At 44.1% G+C, this 24006-nt stretch overlaps 1 protein-coding gene across 1 annotated transcript in view; it reads left to right on the forward strand.

Annotated features, from left to right (window-relative positions):
* arb2a (ARB2 cotranscriptional regulator A) overlaps nucleotides 1-24006 on the forward strand; it is a 157767-nt gene that overhangs the window by 110154 nt on the left and 23607 nt on the right. The window contains exon 10 of the mRNA XM_061072105.1: nucleotides 4887-4971. Coding sequence (XP_060928088.1) covers nucleotides 4887-4971 — 85 coding nt within the window. The remainder of the gene's footprint in view (nucleotides 1-4886; nucleotides 4972-24006) is intronic.

Consider the following 24006-nt stretch of genomic DNA (forward strand, 5'->3'; position numbering starts at 1 on the left):
GATGGGGTTGGAAGGCCCGAAAAAGCTAGAAAGAGTAGGAAACACTTTGAAAATAAACAACCGATAAATCGTTTGCCACTAAAAGCTACGTGCCCAAAACACATGAACGCAAACGGCTAGAAGACGAATTTTCTGACAACCCTGTCTGCTTCAGTGATGTTTGTCTCCGCCACTGAAGACTCCAGTCATGCACTTTCAGAGTTCAGGCAGGGTGCGGTCAAGTAGTCAGGTTGGTTAGTGACAGACAGGTACACCAGCCAATCGTTTCATTTCGGTCCGTTGTGTTTATTAAAGTCCTGGGACAGTGTTTCAGAATCGTCCTTTAATTTGTGTATTCAAATCTTTAGTTTCCTAGAAAAGTTGTCATCAAATCATTTAGTAAATGATCTAATTATTCAGTCCCCTTCTTTATGATTTATACAACAGATAATCTGGGTCTGTTCATGAAACCTGAGTTAGCTGTTGTTGTAATGCAGGTTTAGGAGGATGGGAGTGCACATCCTCTTTTAAAGGCCTTGTGTGTGTGTGTGTGTGTGTGTGTTCTTGTGACTCTCACTGTGCAGTGGATGTGGACACCTACAAGAGACCTATTTGGTCCTCGTGATGGCTCCATTAGATCCCCCCACCATCAGCTGAGTGCAGCGAATTGTGTCCATTATTCTCCTTGTGTGCGTGTGTGCGGAGAGGCTTCCACTCTGACTTGCAGAAGGCAGCAGGTGGTGGATCACACACACACATGTACACACAACGGAGGAGGCTTAAAAGCATCCTTCACAGGTACGGGGGGGGGGGGGGATCTGAGACCTGTTTGTCATTTTTACTCTCACACCATGCTGGCAGCCCATTGGTTACCTTCAGCACTTAGCCCAACCTCCAACTCACCTTTTTACTTCAACTTTGTACTTGATAAAGTTGATAACTGCGCTAAGTAAAATAAAAGGCAGCGTGTCTGGCTTAAGTGTGTGCAAGGGTATGCGTGGGAATGTGTGTGTGTGTGTGTGCACGTTCAGTGGAAATCCAAACACAGACGCACATGCCCAGAGCAGCCGAGGTGCGGGTTAGCGTCAGATCTGTTTACATGTTTGTCTCCGCCTGCCTTCAGTTCAGCGGAGCCATTGATCAGCGGCCGGGCTGCTTGAAGTGATGCTGCTCGGCGTCAGAGGCAGCTGATGTGAGGTGCCATCCTTTTGTCACATCGGCCTCCTCTAATCCCAGCCAGCAGGCCTCGCCTTTATGTGACTGCTGTCATGCCTGCGGTCGCTTGCAGAACTGGGGCCGTGCGTTTGTGTGTGTGTGTGTGTGTGTGAGTGCACATGTATGTGGTTGCCTTGACAAATCTATTCAAGCCCCGGCCTCCCTGCCTCCATTGGTGGCGATGGCGGAGATGAAGGGTGAGGGAGGAGGGCTCTTTAAAAGACTCCACTCCTTCCCCTCTCTCCAGCCGCCTTCAGCCCCCTGCGCCACGGCCCAGCTGACATCTTCCTCCAGACAGACTGAATGAATTAAAGGAGATACAATGAGACACTTGATGTAGCAGTCAAGGAGCCCCACTGCTTCTGTGCCGCTCTGCACCGCTCTGCCCTCAAGCCCAGGCTCAGAGGAGAGCACATCTAGGGCAAAGCCGAGGATCTAAAAATACACAATATGCTACTGTTTACCGAGATGACTTGTCATCTTCCCCCAACGCGGAACCCCTCCCTTCCACCTCCCCTCCCCTCGTGTCTCTGCTGATCTTTCCATAACCTCTTTGGCTCCTCGCATGCTGCTTTCCTTCCCATGCACCACCCGCACTTTTGATTGACAGGGATGAAGAAATGAAATATGGAGGAAGAGAGTGGAGAAGGTTAGATTGGTACTTTGGTTCATTTCTTTTTCTTTTGATTGGACGGCAACGGATCACACATGAGCCAAACTTTCTTTTAATAACAAATGTTTACGGACACACTTAGTTGATCATATTTGATAAGGATTACATGGACCAGATGTTTCATCACAGTCATCTCCCGTAATGAGTTTCTATATATCTCTATGAGCTTTAGGTAAATATATGACTGTGGGATCAAAATATGACGTACAGGTCAAGCACTATTCAAATGTGGCATTAACATGTGTGAGTGCACCCGGGACGCATTGAGATCCGATCACATTCAGAGTTCTTATGCGCCATATTTATTATTGCTGCGTTCTTTTAGAAGTGTGATCATGAATGTGTTGTGGGCCAGGGTTGAAGGACCACCTACTCAGTCCTCTGACCTGCTGCTGCTTCATGATGAATTCAAATAGTTTTTCATTTCTTGGGGTTTCCTATTCATTGATTTATTTGTGGCCGACATCACAACATCATAATGATTTTCTAAATATTTTTGACTATTTAAATGAGTAAAATCTTATATCATTGTGGATCTGTGCGCGTTGATTCGATCAGCCCCTCCTCGCCCCACTCCCTCACTCTCTCCCCCCCTGTCACACACACACACACACAAACACAATGGAGCCGTCTGTCATAGTCAGACTTAAAAAGAATGAGACATTTTGTCTTTGCTAACAGCAATTATGTACGTGTTTATTTGCATATGGAGCGGGGATGTGAGCGCTGATCACAATTGGTCACTCGGGACGAATGTGAAGGCGCATTCTAATGCCAGGTGTGAACTGTCATACTTAGAGCTGGCCACTTGTGAGCACATCATCAAATGCGAGACGCATGTTGATCCCAGGTATGAACAGATGCTCAGTTTGACGTAGCTGCAGAAGCTTATGGACCTCAATTATGTTCAGTGTCCCTGTGTAATTCAATTTAATTTTTATAGCGAACGTTATCTCAAAGCACTTTACAGGAGAGGTTGAGAGAAACACAACAGTCCTCACATTGAGCAAACACGTGGTGACTGTGGAGAGGAGAAAGTCCAGAACACAGAACCAGACTCAGGGTGGGCGGCCATCTGCCTCCACCAGGATGGGTTGAATAGAGAGGAATGGGGCAGAGATTGACCAGGAACAATTATGTAACTGTATTTGAAGCGTTTTCAGATTGTTGTAAAGTTATAAATTGTTATAATTTCGATAATAATATCAATACATATTGTTATAATATTCGAATCAGTAACTAGAATGAGATTCAGTAGAGCACGAATAGAAATGAGTCTCCTCTGAAGTAGAATTCATGGATCCACACCGAAATGTAATGGTTTCTCCCCACACCCCATCCTTCCAGCAAGTTTCGTTTTAATCCGTTCAAGCTGTTTTTGCGAAATCATATTTATCGTCAAAGTGGCAAACATACAAACCAACAAACAAACGGGTTGAAACAAAACCTGCTTGTTGTTAAAAACAGCATCATCACAGAACCATTTAATAATACATCTGTATATATAAAAATATCTGTGCGGGTGTGTGTGATGTGACCCTGGATTTGTGTGTGTGTGTGCGTGTGCGTGTGCGTGTGCGTGTGTGAGTGAGAGAGTGTGTGTTGGTTTGGCTGAAGTGGGAGAGAAGTTTCACACATTTATCTGTCCAGTCCCTCCCCTGTCAGGGCCTTGGGAGTCAGGGTCGCTGAGGGCAAAAATTGCACAAGCGTGTTTGTGCTTTTGCGTGTGTGTTTTTGTGTTTGAAGGGTTCACAACGCTGCTCATCTTTGAGGAAGACCCCCCGCAATGCAATCACTGACCCACGCATACAAGCGCACAAACACACACACACACACAAACATGCACAACACTGTAATGGCTGTCGGGGGCCAGGGTGAAAGGAAAACAAGGGCAGATAAGGAATGATTCAGAAGGACGCCAGCTGCACATTCTAATCTCTTTACATTTTCTCTTTCTTCTATTGAACTTTTATCTTATCTGGGGAACGTCTTCTCCAAGCATTCCTTGTCACCCTCCCTCTTTCCCTCTCTCCCGTTTCCCCTTGTTTTTGTACTAGCCTTACAAGCCACGGCATACGGATCCACATTGCTCGGTGATATGTTGTCTTCTGCCGACCGAGAGAGAGAAAACTCAAAGCATGGAGAAAGCTGTTTTCGTAGTTTTGATAGTAACTGACACGGTTCATTAAAGTTACATTTGGTGTAACCGGGATGTCTTTGAAATAACTTACTAGGTAGAAAGAGGGGGCGCCACGCGGGCAGGGAGATGAAGACAGCCAAAAGTGGATAAAGAGGTCTTCACTTCTTTCTGACAGTAGAGTTGTCAACCACAGGGGGGGTTTGAGAGGACTAGGGGTGTTTGCAGGGGGTTATTGGTCAGCAAGCTGGGCAGACGCCCTCCCCCAGGGCACCAACTGATCCACCGTGGTAGAAGGCCTCAGCTCTCCACCACAAACAAACGCCAAGCTGTCTGAGCAACATGTCACAGAGCTTTTAATTGCTTGTTGCTGTCTCTCTTTCTATCTCTCTCTCTCCGTCCCTCCCTCCCCCTCTCCTCCCATCCTTCTCAGCCACACACACACACACACATACTGCTTTCTTGCTCATGGTCCCTCCCCTTCGGCTCCCCCACCTGTCCCCCTTTTCTTTGTCTCCCTTGCCTCCCCTCTTTTTCCTTTCTTGTCCGTTTTCTTTTTTTTCTTCTTTCAATGTTACTTTGAGTTTCAATTAAACCTGCTTTGTTTCCATGAAGTACAGAAATGCTGCTCATCAGGAGGAGATAAAAGAAAAGAAAAAATCCTTCCCCCTGTTGTGTTTCCGTCTTTGAGCATACATGTGTGTTTGTGGCAATAAAACTGGAGAATGCCACAAATTCAATTTCCCGTACACAAACCCTTCATATGCCTCGAGCCGTCCTTGTGGAAGTGTTTACAATCTTTTGTAGAAGCAACATTTAGCAATAATGAGAAATCTTTTGCTCAGAGTTTTTAACCGGCAATCCCTGTTTCTTTTCCTTCAGCACTGTTGTAACTGGGTGTCGAGTTCAGAGCCCCTGGACACGCCGCTGGATCCCATGCTGCCAGACTGCCCCCGAGTCTCTGCAGGTATCAAACAAACTGTGTATAAACACACTTCAACACTGACAACATGATTACTCAGTTTCTACTTCAGCATAACTAGTTGCTTTCAGTGTAAACTACAATCGTTTGAGGTAATGACTTAGTTAATCCAAGCACAGAAGTTAGCTCGGCCAAGTGTTTACAGTCAAAGAAGAAAAGGTAAACCATGGTTGACTACGAAGGTCACTGATGTAGTTGTTGTCAAAGTATTAAATTATGAGTTTTTACTGGTGATTTACATGGTCATTCATATGTTTACAGGTTCAAGGTTACTATACGTTCCTTAAATATAAAGAAATAAATATTTCTCCCCTGGAAGACAAAGATGGGCTAAACTATTTTAACTGGTCATAGTTTAGAGCAAAAAATATACAAACGTCACAAAGTGTGTAACATTACAGGTTGGTTGGTTGGTGTCAATCATATGAGCACAAGTAAATGTGTTTATCGGTGGTCAGCATCTGCAGATGATCAGGTTTCAGTCAGTGCAGTGTGGTGTGTTGACGGTTTTCGTTCTTGTGCGTGTGCTTGAGTGTGTGCATGTATTTCTATACTTGTGTGGACACATTTGTGTACATGCTCACATGCTGGTGGGTGTTGGGTAGATTGCAGGTCTTAGTCGGGCTGATTGAGAGGGATCATTGTCAGAGAGACTGAAGCGGCGGCAGATTATCTTGAAACACAAACACACACAGAAACACAGGCTGTCTCTCACACACTACTGAAATGAGCCGCTTGATTTTGTTTCTATTTTTGCTCTCGTTTTTTGGGTTGCGCCCTTTTCCTCTTTCTTTTTCATCATCTACTCTGTCTCTTACATTCATTAATCCTCTCCTGTGGTGTTTGGCTTCCTGTCCCTGTGCCCTCTCGCTGGTTGACTGGCCTTGATGATGTCACGGCCATCATGAGAATGTGTCCTTAATGTTGGATTAGGGATGAAAGCTGTAATCCTCGACATGACCGTTGATAAGAGATGATGATTGCAGTGTTGTTTGAAGAGTGACCCACATGCGGACATGCTCGTGCAGGCACACACACACACACACAGGGAGCACACAAACGGAAAATCAAGCTTGGAAACAGGAAACAAAATATATGTCGTAATTATTTAAAGGTTCCGTTTATCTTTTTTACTTTCTGGTGAAACCTCCAACAACCTAACATGCCTGACTCACACCTTCTGTGCTCCTCTTTACCTGCTCCACTGCACCTTGTCTGATTGAAGCCCTTTCTTTAAGGTCTCCTACTTTCCTGAAGCTTCAGTACTATCCCTCACTTCTACGTTGCTTTGGATTAAAGCATCTGCCAAATGAGTAAATGTACGGGTGTATGTTTAAGCATTGATTTTTACATGTTTTCGCACATACGGTACAGGAGATCCTGCTTTGAGATTTGATTGTCTTCAAAGCCCCTCATTGACATCATGGTGAATCTTTAGGCCATCTTACACATGCTCCACGTGTCGGCAAAGACATCTCAAACACTGCTATCTCATCTCAGCTCACTGAAACACCATGTTCGGCATGGAGCTGTGTGGGTGGGTGGCCTTAACATCTACCGGTGAATCAGCTCCTCAAATGTCATCCAGCCTTCAATACAAAACCCATATTGTATTTCATGTTCAAATGTCAGTTTTTTTACCTTGATGTTTTATGTCTCTTCTCGGTGACTGCTGCCGATCGAGACACGGCAACCTTTGAGCCAAGATATCCAGCTCTACTTTATGAAACTGCTGGCGTGCCTGACATTGTCCCGCTTGACACAGCGTCCATCTGTATGTATGCACTATTGACTCGGGCTCTATTGACTTTTGCTACTTTAACCGAGCTGAAAAGATCCGAGTCTCTGGCCTGTTAACAGAGCTGCCAACTCAGTTTGTCTCTGGTCTTTTGGTGGCAGCTTCCGATGTCAAAGGTTGACTCGGCCGTCTTTGTGTCCTTGGCAGCCTGGCAGGTTCACAGGCAGCTGCAATTGTGGCGAGAGTCGCAGCAGAGCAGCAGAGGTGATGAGGTTGAGAGAAGGTTGAGGGAAGCCTGTCAGGGCATCGCGGCCCAGCCCTTGAATCCACGCACACGCTGCCCCCAGCAGTCACCTCTTGTGCCGCCATGACGGCTGTTGTCTGCGTTGCTATGGTGGAGTATGTGAGTGTCTCTGTAGGTGGCGGTAATCGGGGTTGACCATAAGAGTCTCAGCAGCAGAGGACGGACCCGTGACTCCTTGTTGTCATGCGTGCAGATGCACATATGCAGACACACATCGCAGTGTGATCCGCTGCTCTTGTGTGGAGCCAGACAGAGCCGGGCCCGGGGCGATTCAGCTGCTGTGGAGAATGGCATGTGATCAGACACACACACACACACACACTAACACACACATGGTAAGATGTCTTAAGGCTAACAAAGTATTGGATGTGTACTTAGACATGGACACTGGCACTGGTCAGACAGCATGATGGGAAAATGGGTTGAAGGACAGGTCTTGCCTTTGCTTTTTTTTTTGTGTCTCATCATCTGTTCCTCTCCCTCTCCATACTCCGCTCTGCCTCCAACTCTCCCTATACGTCTGCCTCTCCCCTCCTTCACTTGCATCCCGTCTCCCTGTGTGGTGCAGTGATGATATGATGATTGTGTTCTCCGTGCTGGTAGAGTCTTGGCAGAGGGAGGTATAGGGAGAAGTGGAGGCAGAGCTTGTCTGTTATTCCTAATCATCTGTGAAGCAACGGCAGTGTACCAGCATGGCGCTCATGGCTGAAAGGACCCAGAGAGAGAGAGAGAGAGAGAGAGTAACGTGTAGTGGGGGGGGGTCTGCCAACCACTGCATTTCTTGTTTTAAATGCGATAAAACCTGGACCCATTCCCTTCGCATTTCACTGGCGAGCGTCCCTCTTTCTTTCCTCTTATTTCTTTTTTGTGTTAATCTTTCTTCTTTTCACTCAGTTCTTTATTGCCACCATGCCCAAGGAATTTGTTCCCCCCCGAAGAAGGTCATTGCTCTGGCGTTTGGCGGTGGCCTGGCACACGAGCAGAATTTTATCAGTTAGGAGCACACCGAACACAGGCTAAATATGCAGATAAACTGGAACCGATCTCCTGCTGGAAAATCTCCCTTTGTTTGTGCGTGCGTGCGTGAGTGTGTGTGTGAGTGTGTGTGTGTGTGTGTGTGTAGTAGCTTCAAGGCTGCCGGAGAAACAAGTTAGTCAGTGGGGTGCTGGTTAAGTGGCTATACTGAGGCCCTCCCCGGATATAATCATTCAAAACTACGCTGCAGTATAAATGCCGAGATAAACACATTATCGGTGAAATAGGTGGAGGAAAAATAGATGAATGAAAAGAGAGAAAAAATAGTTTTTTTTCTCAAAAGGGCCACCTCTGTTTTTGTTGCTCGGTTTACTGACTTTTTTTTCCAGTTGAGATTGATGATCAGTGAAGATGCTATTTCAAAGGTAGGAAAACTCCCTTTGCTAATAACACACACACACACACACACACACGTAAGCACACACACACATGTGCACACAACTGGGTGATTACTCATTGTCCAGGCTGATTATTAATTACAAAGGGAGAGCTCTCTGAAGGTAAACACTGATTAATGGCTAACAAAAGTAAGTTAATGTCTTACCTGTACTTTAATTACCAACCCTGCTCTGTTACAAGCATCCTAACACAAGGCTGTAATTAACCCTAATGGACTGCAGAAAGAGACTCACTTTCATTTTCTTTCACAACATAAAAACACCACTGTATGTTCTTTTGTGCGGTGCCCACTTTGCTCGCTTTCCTACTTTATCTTCCGTAATTAAAAGCGAATTTCGTCGGAAGGACGTCTTGATATTAGAAGGTTGAATGAAAATAATTATCTAAAAAACTGTCACAATAGTGTTTATGAATTGACAATAATTCCGCCGCAATGAGGTCACTCTGCGCTTTCTCTTTACCTAAGGCTCGTGCATCAGTGACGGCATAAAACAGTCTAACACAGAGCTCACTCACACACACACACACACTCACACACACACACACACACACACACAGTCATGCGTTTCCTGTGAATTTACTCCGTCCTCCTGTAGGTTAGACTTGACCGTTACCTTCACCTCTCTGATCCATGCTCTGCTGACCATGAAACACCTCTAGCTGTCTGCACCTCTAACACGCACACACACACACACACACTCTCACACACACGCGCACACACACTCACACTGTGTGATTGATGTTTGTGTTACTTAACTCTTGAAGAGGAAACTCAGGACCAGTCAAACTAACCTCACACCCTCAGAACACTGTTTTTTCAGCTTGGTAAAGTGGAAGTCCGCTGCCTTAATGGAAGATCACATGAGTCTGTCTGTCATGAGTATGTGACTGTGTGTGTCTGTGTGTGTGTGTGTGCTTGTGTGTGCGCGTGTGCATGTGCGTGTGTGTGTGTTTTCCCATAATGTGTCGGAGTGTTTCCTTTGTCTGACTGGCACACGTTGTGCTGGTGCTGCAGGAAATAGACAGGTAAACTTTGGTGAACCAGACCCTAACCTTTGACCTGGATCCACTGATTTTGGATCAAGCTATTGTGTGGGTCACAGCGATGACAGACTCTATCACAGTGTTGTGGAAAATGCTGACACTAAAGTCTCCTGATGTCTGGGATTAGTGGTTCGTAAGGAACTAATAACGTTTGGATATGGGTAGACAATTTGGTTTAATTTGCTTTATTTGATAGAGAGTAGAGAGTGACTGGTAAGTCAAGGTAGAGCAAATGGAAAGGCATAGTTTAGACTTTACCAGTTGAGTTACCATGGGGCCCCCCAATTCACATGCATCAGTTTACCCCAACCTTGAGGTAACGGTGATGAGGTCATGTTGAAGGCAAAAAAGGAGAAAAGTCAGAAATGGTGTCTATCGGTTCTTGTGGGCAACAGGGAGTGCCAAGGCATTGTTAGATGTTTTTATATATTCCCTTTTTTCCCTCCTATTGAGTTTTGTGATTCTGAGACACTAAAGGGGCAAGTTTAGTTTCAGAAGCTTCATGTTGTGACAATACCAAGGGGACTAAATCTTCAGCAACTAAATAAAAACAAAACAAACCCTCTGGACCCTGGAAAGAAAAGAAGGACTTGATTTTACTATAACCATGATGAACTTTATTACAGGGTCTCTGACCAGGTGTATTTATTTCCTTGGTCTTTGGATGCATTATATGTAGACACTTGATAAAGGTCAATGTGTAACAACTACATAAATAAACAGATTAGATGGGCGTATATTACCATTATATTTGGTACCTTTGCAGCAACAATCGGTAGAAAACATGTGAGCCAGCCTTTATGGATTCCTGTGCCAAATCTTGATTTTGTGTCTCAGATGCAACATTGCCCTCAGTCTAGTGTCCGTTCAAAGCGTTGTCCCGTAGTGACAGGGCAATCTGCTCTGTCCTGAAGGTTTCCATCTCTTATGGATCAAAGACTTGATCACTTTGATTCAATTCTAGACGTGTGTTTATTGTTAATGTTTATTGATCTGTTCCAGTGCCTTGCTTTGTGTTGAACCATCTTCATCCAGATCAGAAACAAAGATATGCTGACAGAGTCGATAGACCAGCCCTCACTGCACGTCCCAGACAAGGGTGTTTCCGTCCCTTTGTCGAAACTGACGAACAGGAAGAAATGAAGTTGATCAATATTCTAAGCTAATGATTATACAACCTTGTCAAAGCTTAGCACGATATAATTCTTCAGAAGTGATGTGAGGTGCGTGAAATGTTGAGTGTTGCTCTACTTATATGAGTCACAAGATTTTTATTTTATAACCGATACTACGGCAGAATATATTGTTTGTGAGATGTGTCACATGCAGTTTAATCATGGATGATTATCATTGTCAGATTTGCATTCAACTAAAGGAAGCAAAAAATTAGTCAAGAAAGAGTTTGAAAACCTGGAATATTTAACACAAAAAATGTGTCTTGATTTATCTTGAAACCAATTTTTCATATGTATTTTTTACATTCAGCCTTTATCTTGCAGCAGCACATCACATGTTGTTAAAATTGGTTCGTTTAAATCCACTGGAAAGTATCAAAGCTCAAGCAACAAACTGAAGAAGGCAGGTTTGTAACTGATGCCGCTGTGGCTGTTGTTGGCCATCAGCTATATTTACCTATTGATATATATTTATAAGACATACGCAGGCCTCCTGACTACATGTGAAGTGCGATACATAATCACATCTCCTATGCAGAGCACTTTAACAGTTTAGGCTATTGTGATTATGCTAACTGGAAGCGTGTCTGGAAAGCCCAGTCTGTGGTCTTCAGTTCACCCCTGCACTAGGTAAACTGTATCCAGGAGGCATTTTATCCTCTCCTCCTTTCGCATGCTCTACCCATCATCCCGGGGAAAAGAAGAAAGGGGAGAGACAAAAAGGGAAAGCGCCTGGCATGCATAAATGAAAGTTCAACAAGGTTCAATGAAACACTTATACAATTTGCTGCAATATAGTGGGGTTTTATAATCTCATTATCATCTTAGTGCCAGATTTGCCCATGAGGGCTGTTCCGTATTCACTCTTATTAGCTCCTCAGATTTGTCCATTTGTCCTTCTGCTACCCGCCTCGCAGCCAATCACCGGGACAGAAGCTCTCATAAATACCCCCGCCTTCTTGTTTTATCTCAACTTGTTTTTTTTTCTTCTCTTGCCATACCTCCTACTGCTTTATTTATGATTTTTCTTTTTTCTTCTTTTTTTACATTTACTTGCTATGGGGCAAACACCCAGAATTATACTCGCTCATGTGCTAATAACTGTACACATTTCTTTCGTTGGAAGTTATTTCCCTTCAAACACATCTGTATCCGCAGTATACAAGCCAATATATTGTATATGCTTTGACTTTAGTCCGACTGATTTATGATTTAAGTATTAAAGTCCAGACACCAGGAGATTGCCTGAAACATATGAGAAACTAAATTACTTTGCTTATACTAAACATTTTCTTCATGCCATATGCAGGAAATTTCACTCTGTGTATTTGTTAACTCCTGATATTATTTTTAAATCTTATTTCATTTGAGAGGCCAGACTCTTTCCTCCCTGAGTATCCCGGGTCAGACGGGGGAGCTAATGTACAGGGTTCAGTCGAGCAGGCCACGGGCTGCTTTCGAATCCCCAAGCCGCTTAGCTGCTGTGGGTAGTGTCCATCCCTGGTCACTCAGAGGGCATCCCCAGATTAGTGCTTCACGGACATGGATCTCATTTGCCCATATGGCCTCTTCTCATTGAGTCAATATAGGCTCTAATCTGCCCAGCCTTTACCCCTGACCTCGACATGTGGCAAAGTACTTAGGAAAAAAAAGAACACACAAACCATGCATATATACCACATTCGATGGCCGCGGCATCAACGGGATCGAGCGTAAAGACGAGGAAGAAAACGAACGCTGGTGTATCATCAGTGGCTGCGTGGGTTTCTAAATACTATTTCCCATTTTTATTTGTGGTGTCATCAAATGGCAAGAAAATTCCATAATAACAACCTGGGCTCTTGCAGCAGGAGGCCGGTTATAGGTGGAGTCTCTGGTGTTGAATTAATCCAGTAAGCCTTACTGGGGCACGGCAAATCCTTACCACTGCTAAGATTATAACTCTTAGGAATCACCTTGATCCCATAGTCTGCCGGTATCACTGTGCCGTCATTAACAAGTCGTCAGCTGCAACCCAACAAGTGTCACGGTGTCCAATACCCACTCCGATATTACTGTTTACTATTATTGGCATTGACCTTGTCTGTGAGAGGATAAACAAGCCACAGAGGTTAACCCAACACCTTCATAACAGCACTTGTGTTTTCATTGCTGTTATTTATTTATTTTGCTTTTAATTTGTATTATGCATTCAATACTAATGACATACACAATCCAATGTTAAAATATCCCTTATTTTTAAATGTTTGGTAGTAAAGATAGTAGTCTTTGTAGGTGTTGCCACTAGGTAGGTGGAATTAGTTAATAGGATAAATTAGGGCAGAGAGAGGTTAATTTAATGAGTAGTGAACTAGGCCAACTGCTTATTTTGTATACCTACTCTCATGACTTCCACAAGTTTGTTTTATTGTGTTTGTTAGATTTATATTCTACTGATATTCAATTGTACATTTCTTTGAAAATCCAAAATTGTTATTGGTTCATGGGGCCAGTTCATAAGGTTTAGCTGTTGATTAATACACACCCACACACACACACACACACACACACACACCCACACACACTTTATGCCCAACTGCTGGACCAAAGAAATCATGCTGAGATCCAACATCTCAGATGGCACTCAATTTAATATGTCAGTGAGTGTGTGTACACTGTAGGCATGTGAGAGCAAAGGGTTGTGATGTTTCTCCTGCTAGTTTAAACCCACTGCTGCTGTTTAGCTGAACTTCTCTGATATATCGTATCCCCTCGTTTCTCTTCTGCACGAATTAGCTTAGAATTAAATGCACATTTAACAAAAATGTTATGAAATAAAAAAGGAGCAAATGGAAGCTAAGAGAATATCTTTAGAATGCATGAAATTGTCAAAGAGATGATTAGAAAGTTCATCCTTGAACGTCCTTGACTCACAATCAGGCTCAAAATATAATTTTAATTTGTCTTATTTTGCACAGTGAAGAAAATTACATCTTATTTCTGTAATTATGTAAACAAACGTGATGGTAGATTCCAGGGCCGTCCAGGTTTTGAATATGCAGCAGTGACCTTGGATCCTCCCCAGTGCTCCTCATTGACAGATAAAAACTTTATTAACCAGCCGTCTCCAGGACAGGAGAGAAACCGCCCGTGAAACCGATGTACGCTAGTATTAAGGAAATGTGGCAATTAGAGGATGAGGTTTTCTTTTCCAAGTGAAAGCACAGAGGAGTAGAATAATACTAATAGACACAATAAACACAAGTAAAAGACTCAGCTTGTTTGTGGCCGAGGAAGCAGCAATTATAAAGTGCTTTGAGAGTTGTTGTGCTTATTGTGCCTGAGAGTAATGAGATAGGCTGCGCTGATCCCTCACTGATGCAATGGCTCCTAATCCTCAACCCTCTTTTCCTGCGTCTCTCGTTTATCCACCGACATCCCCTGACCGTCGCCGGCCTGTCACTGCTCTGGACAGCTCCTCGTGACCTTTAACCTGGGTGTCAGCTGACTCTCCAGCTCTGAAAGCGGTCTGGTTCTGAGTCTCAGCATTGGTGCGGTGCAGTGGAGCAGGTTTTTCTCAATGTGTAACTAACTGGGTTTTTACGACCAAACCAAACCCCCCTACTAACAACTGCCTTGTCATTTAAGCTGGTCTCACTTGTGTCAGTCTTCTGATGTGATTTGCTTGTTGTTGACGAGATCTAGACACCACAGATCCAGAGCAGTTTATTAATATTGAATGTATCATGTGCCCACATCACACCACATTAGACACTCCACTTCCTCGTGCCCTCAGCAATACACATGCCAAGTGTGACGGCAATATCAAGATATGTGCACAGCATAGAGACAGATAGAGATTTCTGGGATAATAGATATTTCAATTTTGTTCAATGGTGTGCATGTTCTGTCTATATCATGGGGTTCTGGAGTTTAGCTTTTGGCATCTAGTGTTGTAATTCCTGTTTAATCTTGCCTGTCATTACTGTCCATACTATTAAACCTAACCTTGGATAGATTCTCCCGAGGCTCTCTAACTGTATCGTCTGTTACAGGTCATGTTCAACCATATTGTTTAATTGGGTGAGCCTTAACCCTTCGATGAAGGAATGTGTGCACCCATCTCAACATGCACTCAACCACACCGGGTGTATATCCACCCAAGTTGAGGAATGTTGGGTGTGTAGACATGTTATCTGGGTGACCTAGAGTCAGACTGGCTATCACCTCTGTTAGCCTCTTAGTGCTAAACTTCAGAGCCTGTGGAAAACCCCCACTCCTGCCTTCCCCCCCGGCCTCTGCATCAGTGTGCTGGTCAGCCAGCATGTCCTCCTACTGCTGGGCTCACCTCTTATCTAATCAACATGGACAGGCCTCCTCTCCACACACACACACACACACACACCAACGGCATGCATGCTTTCAGATTCACATGTGCACGGACATGCTCAGAGATAGCCCTACACATGTAGACACACTTAGTGATACACCCCCCACTCCCAAAAAGAGACATGCACCCAACAACACATATACACCCACATGCTGATAATGACAGACAAACTCGCATTGATCTGTGCCCGCTCTGGTTTTCCAGATAGGACGAGCTGTTGCAGTGAGATGTGGGAGTGGCCCACAGGGCAGTGAAGGGGGTCTAAGGCCAAGTGGGAGACATGCAGATTAGGTAGTGGAGGGCGCCACTAGGTAGGACAGGGGGGCCTTAGGGCATTGAGGAAATAAATTGGTCCTGAGTGAGAGAGACTCCTCTTCCCCATCCTCAAGCTCAAATCATCTGACTTGCTATGTCGCTCTGGCCCTCCTTCTATCCACCTTCACCCAACCTTGCCCTTTATTCAGACACCAACAGAATCCCCAACTGCAGATGAGACCGTTTGTCTTATATCTAACCTTGAGATGCAAACGGCTGGGGTCACTTCTCTGATTCCAAATCCATCTTTGGCACCATTCTAATCCCCTTTTGTTTGGCTTATGAAATGCATTTTTCCTTCAGAGTGCATGCCAGCCGACCTTCTGATGTTACATAGTGCAACTACCCTTTGCCCCGAACCCAGCCCTCTGAACAACATGTGGCCAGATAACAAAACCCTAAACAAAAGAGGTAGCTTGCCAGAGCAGAAGTAAGGTGGGGGCTCATACTTTGTGTCTGCAACACTTCATGAGTGCTAAGTGAGGTTGGCACCAGCTGTTGGAGCAGAGTCGAGCAGAATCAGGGGGAAGTGAATTGCGTTTGGCACCAGGCGGCTATCAGGCAGTAATTAGTATAGCTAACATCCCAGATGAAGGAGTCAAGTCTAGGTCAGGGTAAAAAACTTCAAGGGTCTTAACGGGTAAGGGTTGGAGGCCAAGCCATGCCCCCTCCCCTCCCTGAATATAAGCTCATGCCGTGCCTGCTCAGATTTGCTGAAATCTGTGTTGACCTTTAACCTCGAGGTGTTGCAGCCAGTCACATGTCAGACTGGCTCCTGTGGACCACGCTGAATGTGTTCATATTAGATTATCTCAGTAGTTCCTACTCGACCCGACCCAACTCCGAGATTTAGTCTTACACACGATGAGGCTTTTGACATAGATGTTACATTACAGCTTAAACCCATGCTTGGCATTCCTGACCTTCTGTGGCCCCAGGATCAACCTTTTCCTGTCACACAGACAGACCCTCGAACCAGTAAACATGGAAACAAACGCATGTACGGACAAATGAGAGAGAAATGGATTGTTTTGTGCTACATTTCTGGCAATCACGTCATAATCTCTTCACATATGGCGAGGTTGGTGTGAATTATTTGCATGAATGTATGTGTGCGTATGGATGGGTGTAAGGGGTCACTGTGCATTCATTCCTGGTTCCGTAAAAACCTCTTATCCTCTAATGCAGCCATAATCTCTTTTAATACATTGAATATTGGTCGACAAATCACATGATAATAAACAAAATATGAGAGTGTTTCTTTCGAATGACAGGGTCCACCAAGGATATAATCCGAGGATCCAATCGTAGCTGACGCTCGGTTCTTGTTGTGTTGACCGTATCATAAGGTTCATGTCCAATCTTGGCCTCTAACCTAAACTCAACAGGAGGTAAAATTGCCGCCAACAAATCAAAGCTCATTGCTGACATTTGAACCATGATTAAAAATGCACAATTCACAAATGACAGGATTCATGGATGATGTTGTGTGTTTCATAAATTGTAATCGGGGATTTTCTATATTTTCTTACATATCAAATAATTTCCCTCTGAATAGCTCTGCTCTCTAAGGAGTTGAGATAAACAAGGTTTTGCTGCAAAAAAAAAAAAGGTTTGAACTACGTGAACTTTGGTGCATTTCATTTATCCACTGTGCTATTTGTGGTGCTTTTCATCTCTCGTATCCTGGCCTAGTTTCTGTATCTTGTTTTCAGAAAACATGAGCTAAGCTGTGGTGCACAAACCAGACAGCCATTAGATCACTGCACTGTAGGTCTGACCCCTGACCAATTAAGCCCCTGCCCCAACCCCTGGTAAACCCCTCACCCCAGCTCACCACACACCTGCCCGTCCGCGCCCTGCCCCGGCCCTGTCCCTTCTAGGAAATGATATTATGGTGTTTGGATCATCCTCCTTGTCTTCCTCCATACTCTAATCCGATTTGCTCCGTCATGTGTTGGTGTTCACAGATGGTGTGTGTGTGTGTGTGTGTGTGTGTGTGTGTGTGTGTGTGTGTGTGTGTGTGTGTGTGTGTGTGTGTGTGTGTGTGTGTGTGTGTGTGTGTGTGTGTGTGTGTGTGTGTGTGTGTGTGTGTGTGTGTGTGTGTGTGTGTGTGTGCTAGGTGTGTGTACTTATATATTTGTGAGGACCATTTTAAGTATAGTCCTTACAGACTGAGTATATTTTGGGAAAGTGAGGACATTTCTGCCTGTCCTCACTTTTTTCCAGACTGTTTGAAGGTAAAGACTTGCTTCTAGGCTCAGGGATAAGATTAGGTTAAGGGTTAGGGTTAGTTGTGAAGGCTTGGATAAGGAGTTAGGGACTGCAGTATGACATTGAGTGTCCACAAAATCTGGTTGTGGACTCTTAACAACTATGGTCTGGTCTAGGGTACAAACCTTGGTTTAAGGTTCAAGTTAGAAATATGTTTAATTCATACAGTTGGAATAAATGTTTAATTCCACCGGTTAAAAAATTGTTGGAATAAGACATTTTCTTGTGATGGTTATAAATGTATTAAGGAGTAAAGAAGGTCTTATGTCCATGAGTGTCTTAACAAAGATAGGAGTGTGTGTGTGTGTGTGTGTGTGTGTGTGTGTGTGTGTGTGTGTGTGCGTGTGCGTGTGCGCGTGCGCGTGCGCGTGCGCGTGTGCGTGTGCGTGTGCGTGTGTGTGTGTGTGTGAGTCGGTATGACACCAAGCTCACCCACAGCTGTCTGGACCCACTCACTGTCCCCATTGTCTCTCTTCCACTCGTCCCTGAGAGTCTTACACAAACACTCATGGCCGTAACCATCCAATCACCCAAATGGGTGTGAAAATATTAATGAGAGTAATATTTTGGGTGACTTCGCTGTCAGAGGTCTCTTTCCCCTCCCCCCCCATCCTTCACTTTCTTCCTCCACCCCACTGTCCCTGTATTTGCAGTAATGAAAATGTTAGGCTGAATGAATGAATGAGCGCGAAATGGAGGAGGGGTGTGTTGGGTGGCAGTTTGGATGGGGGACACAGGGCGGGGGGGGTTAGCCGGAGAGAAAGCGCAGCAGGGTGAGAGGTCCTTGGCAGTAGTTGGCGTCTTGACGTCCGCATTTAGTTCCAGCTGAGTGCCCACAGTGGGCATGGCCGCACAGCCTTCACTCTGACCTCTCAACTGAGGGCCACCGCTTGCCTGTTTCCACCTCCCCTTGTTATTTATCCCTTTCTTCTCCTTCCACTACCCCCCCTTCTCTTTGTATCTCAGAAATGGCTTCATAACAGCCAAAGCAGAGATGTTTTGAAATTGATTTGTCAAAGCAGTGGGCTAGGTTTGTGATCAGACAACCAGTGGGAGGCTTTTTTAGTTTTTAGGCTTCTTTTTTTTTATCTAGTGCTATCATCTCATCAATCCAATCCATCACCACTTAATAGAAATTGAAATATTTTTTGCAATGATCAAAAAATCTAAATGGGGATTTTCTCATTAATGTTTTTGTGTTCAACATTCGGGAAGATTTGTTCTGTGCTCTCATGTTTGTCCTTGTTAGATTCTGTTGAATGCCACTTGTTGACAAATAATAAGAGATTTTTAAATATGTAATCAAGGAGAATACAAACATTCATTTGTACATACAATTGATCATTGTTTTTGTATTCACTATTTTACTGTGAAGATCCTGGGTTTTAATCCGTAACTAAAATATTTTTACATGGTTATAAGGGTCTATCATCTCTATTTCAATATTTTGTGCCTTACAAAAATTAGATTAATGAAAAAGGTTAACTATACAATGCACAACAAATTTTGCGCTAGACAGTTTTTAACAGTTTTTTTTTTTCTAAAGCAATGAAGAAGATCTGTTATATTTATAAAATAGCTGTAGCTCTCAAAGCTGGGGCTATACTGAGCTAGGATTGCAGGGTTTCTCTTCGGGTATGATCTCCTTCCCCTACAAAGCTCTCGACACAGACTGAAAACTGTCCATCTCTTTTCTTTCTCTCTTTCTTGGACACATATCAACCTCTTACTTAACCTTTATTCATGTCCCTCTTCTTTTTACATTCCTCATTTCTGATCTACTGTTTTTAATTTCAAAATAAAATTTCAGTTAAGTCTTTTGCAAATATATTACTTCCACATGCTAGGACTGTGTGGATGTTTGTTTTCATTACCTGATATCCTATATCTAAACTTTAATCATTTTAGTTGAATGAAAAAATGTACTTGTAAAATAGGAAAATTCAAAACCATTATTGGCAGACGTGCTTATTTATCTGTTTATGTTTTAATCCTTAATTTTTCGTAAATATAGATCTAAAATGCCTTGCTAAAGTTTTTAATTTTTAAAATATGTGCTACTATAACTGGCTGTGTTCTTTTTAATTGATAATTAACTAAATTAATTATCAGTTCATAATTGAATAATTTAATTTCATTCCAGAGCAATGATAATTAAATTGTCATTTGTGGCATCGTCCAACTTTTTTATAATTAAAAAATTGCATTGAACTAAAAATTGTTGTGAATCCCTTGAAATGATACACGTCTAAAATAGCTTCCATTTGTTCCGTCAACTGAAATGCTGGTTTTAAGAGGCTTTTTTTTGCTTATTTCAAACTAAATCCATAATTTTGATTTCAAAAAGGTGGGCTCCGTTTCTGTAGCTCGTCTGTTGTGCGTCCGCAGAGACATGGAGCAGGGTGGGCGCCGGGCCAACCCGGTGGTGGGGGGGGGGGGGGGGGGGGTCGATAGCTCTAATATGGGCAAACGCTCTTAGACAAGCAGCTTTTGGGCGGCCTAATGAATTGCACCTGTATTGATCTCCATGGGAAATACTCGCATGATGCAGGAATAAAAAAACGGTGGGTTGAAGGGAACGGTGGAGGTGAGGTGAGGTTGTTGCTAATGGGGAGGCGAGGGCAGCCGTGTTTGTGCAGACTTTGTCAGGATGCAGATAGCGGGATCAAGATTGCATATTGACGAGATAGGGGGGCCGGGTGACTGAGCCACAGAAGCTTGAAATAAACTGTCGGAGGCACATGGCCAGTCATTACAGTGAAGCCGCCTGGCCCTGCTCAACCTTGAGCCAGTCGATAAGCTATTATAACCATGCAAATTGTGGCCAAATCAGAGACCTGACATATTGGTATTATATTCCCGTGCAGCCACCGGGTTATGCATCATTATTGGGAGCCCGCAACAATATGCATTATGCTCCTGGGTTGTTTGGTGTGGAGACTCATGAAGGGAAAACACTGCCTCAGTGGGACAATCAGTCAGTGTTTGTGTGTTATGGGGGCACTGGATTTATTTGTTTTTTGGGTAAGCAAAGCTCTTTTGCCGTTTCTTTTTGTCATTTTTTCATCCGACTTTATCTGACTCCACCTCTTCACCTCCACCCATACGTCCCCTGTCTCCCTTTCTCTCCGCTTCTCCTCTGTTTCGGCGCGACGGCAGCCTGCCAGGTCATTTACTCTCAGTGACAGTGTGACGCATCCAGCGGGCCAGAGTTTGGATGATGTAATTTGGGCTAAAGGCTGTGTAAACACTGCTGTGACCTTGGTTTTAGATTTGTCAATAGGGCTGGGTTGGAGAACAGAGGAGAGGATTGTGTGGGATTGAGAGCAACATGCCCTGGCTCTGATAGCTGGAAGTCTCTCGCTAAATGACTGATATGATAACCTGCGATACCTCAGCCTTACCTCTGACCCAAGCTACACTCCTTTAACCATCTTCCTGCGCTCCTCTCTCTCATTGTATAAGCTCTGCCATCACCTCTGCTCCTCTGCTTTCTCTTTGATATTGGAGTACTCATTTTCTCTCAAGATCTTATTGCCCTCTCCTCGTGTTCCCTCTACCCCTCTCTTTTCTCCTCTCCGACCCCGCTCCTTTCTTCTTTGATAGCAGTAACTCTGCCCGGCTCTGCACAGCTTGTCCACTGTCTGCCCTCATCTTCTCTGCTGTGGTGCTTTGCTCCGTTTCTTCTGTCATCTGTCCTGCGCTGCTCTTCATGAGCTCCAGAGGTCAACACAAGTAAACACTGGCCGACAGCCCAGACAACACAGACCTATTGATCTGGTTTGGTGGGAGAGGTGAGGGGTCTCCTGGTTGGTCTCGGGGAGGTTTACGACCTCCAGGTCTAGACTACGATGTTCTGAATCCTTCATTTCGGGGAGGTTAGGGTAAATGGAGTATCAGGCCAACACTCCGTCAATATTGATCTGCTGAGAATGCCCGAGGGCTGCCAGGGATGCAGGTGTATGGCTTCAAAATTTGATCCAAAACATGGTGAATGATATCATACACCAGGCAATACTATGCACAGTTTGAATATCATATTATTAGAGTTGTTATCGCAGCTCAAATATTGTGGTCAAAAGGCCTTTATTGGGGATTTTAGAAAACGCATTTGTTAAAATTGCTCAGAAAGGAAATGATTTCTTCTCCATCTGTTCTTGTTTTTTTTCATGATAATTTTATCCCACTAACCGAATACCATCCCCTCTGCATGCAGCAATATTCATATCTGCTTTAGGAGCTGCCCAGCCTGGAGCACATAATACCCAGGATTCCCTCCTAAACCTCACAGATAATCTCCATCATCTTCTCATCTTTCACTGCAACAGTGTTGGAAACACCCGTACTCTAAGTGCTGAGGCAAAGTTCACCTTTAAAAGTGAAATGCTTTTACATGGTGGTAGACCAAGAAAGAAGAGTTACTGTTACGCTGCAGGAAGAAGAAGAACAAATACAATTGAAGCGATCCCTTTGCGTCAAAGCCTGGTCAATGTTTAATGGAGCTTCTCCTGCATGTTGCAACGCTGAATCTCTCTTCCTCCCTCTCTCCCTCTCACCCTCTCACCCTTGCCCTCTCTCTAACTCTCTTTGTCTTAAACTCCTCACACCTCTCGCCTGTGCGCCTGCGCCTCTCACCCCTCTCCCTCTCTTCTGTGAGCAGCTGCATGCACACACACACACACACACATGCCATGGCCTTTGTTATCACATTACTTGTTATTATTGATTATAACTGATCAGTATGAGTTTTCCTTTAGTGCTGGACTAAACTCTTGTGTTTTATGTTTTGTTTGCAGCTTATTTCTTCCTGTTAGTAGTCAAATCTTAAGATCTTGCACTAATATAACGACCTTATGAGACTGATTTGATAACTAAGTTGCTCTTACACTGTTTTATATTAGAATCTCTGAGGTTAAAACAACAGTAGGCTAATGAGATGCATTACTTCTGGGAGGTTTGAGGCCAACAGGGTTAGTGGCTTACTGGTCCACAGCCATGGTTAAGGGTGTGATCTCATTGTTAATTTCATATATAAAGAAATCGATCAAAGCCCACGGCAATGAGACTAACATAAATCAATATCAGAATTGTGAATACATTAACATTAAGGTGCTGGCTTTTGAGGTAAGATTTTAAATTTGGGACATGTAAGGAAAAGGTCAAACAGAAGTTGGGACCAAAAGAAAAGAATGAATGATCACAGTGGAATAAGAGTCTGCTGATATGATGCTCTTAGTTTTGACCTTTCGCTTTAGGAAAATTATGGAAAACCTTCATTCACTCATAGCTTTTTTTTTAGCTTGGACATAAACATTCCTTTTACAGCCTCCAACCTTTCTTCTCGACGTTGTATGAGCATTAGCCAGTGTCATTCGGTGGACCAACACTGAAGACGTCCTGGCAACATTTCCAGAACATCAAGATGTGGCCTTCAGTCCTTCCAAATGCACAGTCCTGTGGGCTCAGATCATAGGGGTCAGACATGGGGACCTCTCAGTGACCATCTGAGAGTGGAGCCTGTTCCACCCCTTAGAGTGGTGCAGCTGATACTTGAGAATCCACAGATTTGTTTCACCAAGTTCTGCGTGCGATGGTTCGCAGATGGGCAGCGATTAATCAGAGAGGTAACTGTGAAGTAGTTTGCAATTAAACTGGAAAGCTCTGAGGCATGCTAATTGAATCAGAAAATTAGCGACAGCTCTGTACTGAGCTGTAATAGGCTAGCAGCATCCTGCGGCAGGTGCTAGCCCACTCAGCTGTGGAACAAGGTATTTAAGTCACATTAACAGCAGTAAAAATATTCCTTGATATGGAACAGTTCGATTTTCTGCTCGTTTTCACCGCCCATGTCACCTGGAAGAGCCAAACTTAATTAATGTGTTGGAGAACACATGCAGAAATGGTAATAGCATAGAAAATGAGCTGGATAGTTATCACGTGTAAATGACACATGGCGCGTGCAGTTTAGCAGCGGAAATGCAGAAGGCCTCTCTGTTCACTTAGCGTGATTGCAAATATTTGTCTATTTTTATTCTGGCAATTGTTCTCCTTCCTCCAATCCTCTGCTCGTCTTCGCTCTCCTCGCCTGCACGCTCCACATCTACCACCACCCCCTCTTCCTCCTTCCTGTAGCCTCCCCAGGGGTCCTGTTTGCTGACATCTCTCTCTGACACAACATGAAAAAGTGGTGAGAAATTAAAAATTGATCACTTTTGAGCACGGGGTTGCTGTCTCCTCTTCTCGCTGGCTAAGAGAGGGAAAGAGAGAGTGAGAAAAAGGGGGGGGGGGGTTGTGTGGAAAGGCTGCACAAGCAAAAGTTCTTTCAGGGTTCCTGTACAGCCCGAGTTAGGGGAGGGGGGGGGGGGGG

This window comes from Limanda limanda, chromosome 5, assembly GCF_963576545.1.
Source record: "Limanda limanda chromosome 5, fLimLim1.1, whole genome shotgun sequence".
In the NCBI taxonomy this organism is placed as follows: Eukaryota; Metazoa; Chordata; class Actinopteri; order Pleuronectiformes; family Pleuronectidae; genus Limanda; species Limanda limanda.